The 6122-nt window shown below is 49.0% G+C and overlaps 1 protein-coding gene across 1 annotated transcript in view; it reads left to right on the top strand.

Annotated features, from left to right (window-relative positions):
- Positions 1-6122, top strand: part of Grik4 (glutamate ionotropic receptor kainate type subunit 4) — a 362522-nt gene that overhangs the window by 279877 nt on the left and 76523 nt on the right. The window contains exon 12 of the mRNA XM_004636401.2: positions 668-871. Within this exon, the coding sequence (XP_004636458.1) occupies positions 668-871 (204 nt within the window). The remainder of the gene's footprint in view (positions 1-667; positions 872-6122) is intronic.

The raw sequence follows: 6122 nt of genomic DNA, 5'->3' as shown, positions 1-6122 counted from the left end.
TATATAATTTGCAGTCACCTCATCCTGGCACTGAGGCCTACATGGGCCCTAACCCCTAACTTATCATTTTAAGCTCTCCTCCCTTACCACCCAATCTCCAAGTAGAGAAGCTAAGGGGGGATGTGAGTGGGTCTCCTTCTGACCTGGGATTATGCCCCATCATGCCTTTCTCCTGACCCTTATGCCCTTAAGTGCTACCTCTTTCATCTGTCAGTATCGTTCTGTCCTCCAGAGCCCAATGTGGCTCCCACCTCCTCTTAGCCTTCCCTGGACAGTTTGCCACCTTCCCTCTTCCTGGTATTCTGGCTTGGGTTATGGAGGTTCATGTCATGTTCTTATTGTAATCATCCTAATGTCCCCTATCCCCTATATTTCCCAGCAGAAGGTCTAGGCATTAAGCAAAAGGAAGAGAGAGAGTAAGAGAAGGGATGGAAGGGTGTGATGACCTTGAACGGTTATTTGACCTTGTCCATGGGGGATGCCATTGAGTGTTGCTGGTAAGAGAAGCAGAGGAAGGAGTGCTTTGAAGAGTGGGTGAAGGGAAGGCAGCCCCATTACACGAACCCCATCTTGTCCCCAACTTTCACACCCCAATGGGCCCTCCCTATCCTATGTGGCAAGATGCCAGAGCTAAGATGAGAATGACAGCTGCCCAGTTTTGCTGCAGGAAAACCCGTACTTAATGCTGAAGGGGAACCACCAGGAGATGGAAGGCAATGACCGCTACGAAGGCTTCTGCGTGGACATGCTCAAGGAGCTGGCTGAGATCCTCCGGTTCAACTACAAGATACGCCTGGTCGGGGATGGTGTGTACGGTGTGCCGGAGGCCAATGGCACCTGGACGGGCATGGTCGGGGAGCTGATTGCTCGGGTAAGAGTAGGCATGATCTGCATGTGGATGGGTGGGGGGCGATGGAAGGGTGTACGGTTGTGCTGCGTGTTCATTGAGGCTTGCAGTGACGCGCTCTCTCATTCATACCTCTTTCATTCATTTGTCCCTTTATTTCATAAAACTAGGGAGCTGGCATGGAGCCAGGCACTGGGGCTGTGATAAATGAGACCCCTGAGACCCCTGCCCCGTGGCCCTCCCAGTCCTGCCCTGGAATAAACCATTGGCTTGGCTTGGACCCATTACCATGGATGCAGGAGTGTAGCTTCTGTTTTTGGATAATCCAGATGCTTTATTAAATTTATTCTGATGGTTTTGCTGCTCACCACCACCACCACCCTGCACCGGCAGAGCTTGGACGGGCCTGGGAAGGTAGACAACATCTACATCCACTGTCTTTGATACTTGAGAGACACTGTCAAGGGATACATGATTAAATAACAGGGGAAAGGGATGACTGTCAGAGGCACTGGTTACAGTGGTGGTTACTTTGTTACTTCCTGTACCTCCCGCTGCTGTCACTGCTGTCCTTCTATAGACTGAGGGTCAAGGTGCTCTTGGATGCGCTGCAGGTTTCCAGGGTGTATGTGGAGACTTGATTGAAATGCAGGTGAGCATCTGAGAATGTCAGTCTTCCGTCAGGTTAGAACAAAGGTGTAGAAAGTTCTTCTAGAGGGAAATCTCTTGTTTTCTTTGTACACACTATTACCAACTGCAAAAATTAATTAAATCCTCACTAATTCACTGTCCGTGTTTCGCCAGCTTAGTTCTGATGATTGGAACAGGTGATGGAGTTGCTGCGTGGAGAGCGCAGGCTTGGTCCTTTGTGTGGCCTTGCACTAGCCTCCTTCTCCATGTGCCCTCAAGGGCAGAGGAGCAGAGGGGCTCCGGCGGCCTCCCAGCCTCCTGATGTACACAGAGCTTTCCAAGCATGGTCCCTAATCCTCTGGCCACTTGTTATCCCCCCTCCTTATAAATGAGCAGTCTGAGGCTCACAGAGCTTAATGGCTTGTCCAGAGTCATGCAGTTAATATGAGACAAGGCTGGGATTGAAGCCCAGATCCCTTTATTTCTTGAATTGCAATCACATGCTGTGTAATGATGTTTAGGTTAACAACGACCTGCGTATATGACAGTGGTTTCGTAGATTGCATTGCCTAGGGATGCTATTGCCGTCTTACTTTGTGTGCATACACTCTGCCCCACAGCAGCACCGCCCTCCAACTCATTTTTCGGAACATATCCTCATTGTTCAGCAACCTCTGACGATAAGATGATTTTAATGCCTTCTATGTACCAAATTTGGAATTTGAGATAACATTCTAAAATCCCAGTCTTTGAGAATACAAATAGTAGTTGGAGTTTAAATGAGCATTCCCTGACAGTGCGCTGGAAAAGGCTCTGCATAGAGGAGAGCAGTGGGAGAGATGTTGGAGAGCTGAGGAGGGAGGATGTATAGGGGCTTCCCAGTGGCCCATATGGCATCTGCGTGACACTGAGGGGGTAAAATAGCAAGCCTTGTGCATGGAATTGCAAAGTGTGTGGGGTGACCAGCGTCCAAAGGGGGCTGGCTCAGAAGGAGGGCCTGCTTGCAAAGGAGGCTGCAAATGCAGCTGGTAAGTCAACAGGAGGCCTAGGGAACCTGGGAAGGACCTGGCAGCTGGTAGGGTCAGGGTCAAGGCTGCAGTAGGGGCCCCTTGTTGTCTGAGACTGGAGCACACCTCATGGTGCCGCATGCACTTCTGGAGAAAAGGATCTGCTGCTTTTCTCTGTGTCCCAGTCTCCTCCTACAGCACTCTTCCTGGTGGGGTCCCACCATGAAGGCTCAGCTAGGAAGTTAGCCACAGGAATCGGAACTGCCAGGCATTCCTTATCTTATCACCACTAGGTCACCTTGAGCCTGGTTCTCCAGTACGCACTGGCTGCCTGGTGCCTGGTAGGGTGACTTTAGGGATGGTGGAGTCAGTGCACAGTCATGTCCTTATTAGCCCCCTAATGAGCTGTGACAGGGGCTGGCAGGAGAGGGAAAGGAGCCCAGGACTCAAGGACATGCAGTTACATACTGAGTGACTTGGGCAATCAGACAAGGATGTTAAAATTCACCCCCAGCTCATCTTTCAAGCAAAACCATGGCTGCCTTGATCTCAGAGCTCATTAGAACTTGGAGATATGGTACTAATTAACTGATTAATAACTACTTATTGAATGTTTTCTATTCTTCTAGAGTTAAATGGGGGAAAAGTAAACATGGACCCTGTTCTCAGGACTTTTTCATCCTAGGAAGCAGGACAGTAATGATTGTATTTATATGCAGTTACAAACTCTGTTATGTGCAAAAGTGGCAGAGTGTAGGAGTTACTAGAGCATAGAGTGAGAGGGTCCCTTCTGGAGAGGTGAACCCTGAGGAGGGAAGGCTTCCCTTCAGAAGAGGATGGTTGGGCTGCTTTCTGCAAAGTGGGTAGGAGCTACCTGGGCAAGAGGGAACAGCCTGTCACACTGAAGCCTGTACAAGCACCACTGGGGTTGGCCCTGGCAGGTATGTGATGCCCCAGCTTCCCTTGGTGAGACTTCAATATCTGCCAAAGTGTTTCTCTAGGACTATCATGGTCCTGGGCCTGGATCCATCCTCTAGGACCCATTCTCTAGGCTGTGCTAGAAACTTCTCGCAGAGTAATAGTGGAGGGGCCCTCATGAGACAGTGGGAGTGGCTGAATGTCCACAGTGGACAAGGCTTTAGAGGTCAACACATTGAAGTCTTCCCCTTATGCAGATGAGGAATTGGAGACTCAGAGGGGCTAAATGACCTGACACAGTTCATGAGCTGTAAGTTCAGTTTGGGTCTGCCGACTTCAGGACTCATGACCTGAGAGAACATGAATCCTGACTTTAAACAGACCTAGGCTAACATATCAATGTGGCACGCACTAGCTGCATGTTCTTAGGCAAATTATTCCATCCTTCCTGCCTGTCCACTCAAGGCTGCATTGTTCAACTGCAGATAACTTTTTGTAAAGACTTCAAGTGATAGTCACACACAACAGGGTATTTGGCACTAGGGAAGTGTAAGAATTGTCTTGAGTTGGACTTCCTGGAAAACAGGTCAAGGCCAAAGTTTACACGCTAAGGCAGGGTTAGCAATCCAAAGGAGATGTGTGAAGAGAATGATTGGCAAGGGGCAGAGCACGTGAGCAACAGTGTGTTAGGTGCTGCCCCGAAAGATGTACCAAGCACATCTGATTATTCAGTCTGCAGAGGCCCAATGAAATGATTGGCTTGCCTTGCGGTCCACAGCATGGAAGGAGACTTGTATCTGTGAGTTGCTTCTCGTATTGGCTGAATTTCATGCTTCAGGGCATCGCTTTCTCACTCTTCTGAGCCATGCAGCATAATCCTCTGGTACTTTCCAAAACATTGGGGCCCAAGGCAACAAGGACAGGGCTGGAAGTACAAGGATGATCCTGAAGGTAAATTCAGTGGGTGGGTATAGCTGCACCCTGCCTGGCCTGGACAAACCCAACCAGTGATCAAGTCCTGCACATGCTCACATCCTAGCAGAAGCGAGATAAGGCAACATGACAGGTTAGCGAGAACAAATACAGCGGGTCGGGCCAGCTACAAGGATGAGGTGTCATGATGACACAACCCCAGCCACCCCAGGGACAGAGCCTGCTGAGCCCTCCCTGCAGTGAGCATGGAGTCTTTTCTCCTTGGCTTGATGGAAAACAGTTGGTGCTGAACCATCTTCCCATGGGGTTACTTGGCCTGTTGAGAGGAAATCCTCCCATCCTAGCAAACCCAAAGATTAAAACAAGCTGGCATGGTCCACAAGTGACCATTGTCAAGCCCTTTCAGATATATCAGGCTATTCTCAGTGTCCCTCTTCTTGTTTATGGTTCTATGTTCTGCAAAGAATAAAATGAAGTCAATAGCTGTCAGCGAAAACCACTGTTGGCGTTGCACTGGGGCAATTCTGAGTTGTCTTCTTAGGGGCCCAGGAGCCAGAGCCAGGCTCAGGCGGCTCCTTGGGGGCCTCATTCAGGTGGCACATGTGGCACTTAGGAGTGGAGAGGATGTGCCAGTGTGGGCATGCTCAGGGCTCTCTCTCCCTGGGTCCATTGGATAGAGCCAGGACAGTGCAGCTGAGACTGTAGCAACAGGGATAAGGGCTTGATGTCAAGGAGAACCACCACCGAGGGGCTTGGAGCTGACCACCAGATCTCTGCTTTGGAGAGTTTCAAGAAAATCACAGCTGCTTGTATGTCAGAGTAACATGAAGTCAAGAGAGGCACAGGGCTGTCCTAAGGGAAAGGCCTTGCGCTTTAATCTGTTATGATCCGCACACTGTTGGGAGGGACAGATCCACAGGAGTCCTGGAAGAGCACCCATGCCTGTTCCCCACATGCACATAAAGACCATCAGGGCAAACCTTTGGTGTAAGCCACTTTCCCGTGTAAGGGAGGAGGGTAGGTGGGCCAAAGCAAGTGAATTCACGTGAAAGGGGCCAGGTGGGCACCCATTCCCTCCTGGGGCTGTGTCTGAGTAAGGGAGAGGAGGACAGCTGCTTGGGAGGCTCAGATTGGGATTCACTTTGTTCTGGTCACAATGGCACTGCTTGGGGGAAAGGAAAGCACATCCAGGAGGTGGAGGCCCCAGCCAGCTTCACAGCTCACGACAGAGTAAGCTCCATAATAGTAGTGGGCTATCCATAGGACCGGCAATGTCAGAAGCTGAATTCATGCACCTACAATATTTAAATGACAATAGAATACCCATCTCTGACAAAACTAAACAAAAAAGGGGATACAAACGAAGGACCATTTTGTATCTGTATATTCAAAATAGGATAGATATACAGCTACGTTCTCTTAATTCAATGAGAAGAAAGATTTGTACTAACAGTGTTTGTGGACAGAATATCATGTCTGCATCTTGTACTATGAATAACTACTACGAAGACAATATGCAATGCATTAATTACTGAAACTGTCCTACTAATCAGTTTTGAAACTGTCTCATTTCTATTTGTTTCTCAATAAATTTAAAAAAAAAAAACAGTACAAGTTCTCATATGTCCTGTGTCCCAAATTTTCTGATCAAGGGGATTATGGGGCCAAAGAGGAAAGTGATCGATGATGTAGAGTGTACCTAAGGAGAGTCGCATGGAGCGAAAACATTCTCTCAGGCTTTCACAGAGAGCACATTGGCCAAGCAATGGCCGTGACTCATCCACATG

Source organism: Octodon degus, unplaced genomic scaffold, assembly GCF_000260255.1.
Source record: "Octodon degus isolate 3935 unplaced genomic scaffold, OctDeg1.0 scaffold00080, whole genome shotgun sequence".
Lineage (NCBI taxonomy): Eukaryota > Metazoa > Chordata > Mammalia > Rodentia > Octodontidae > Octodon > Octodon degus.
This window is presented reverse-complemented; position numbering and strand designations above follow the sequence as displayed.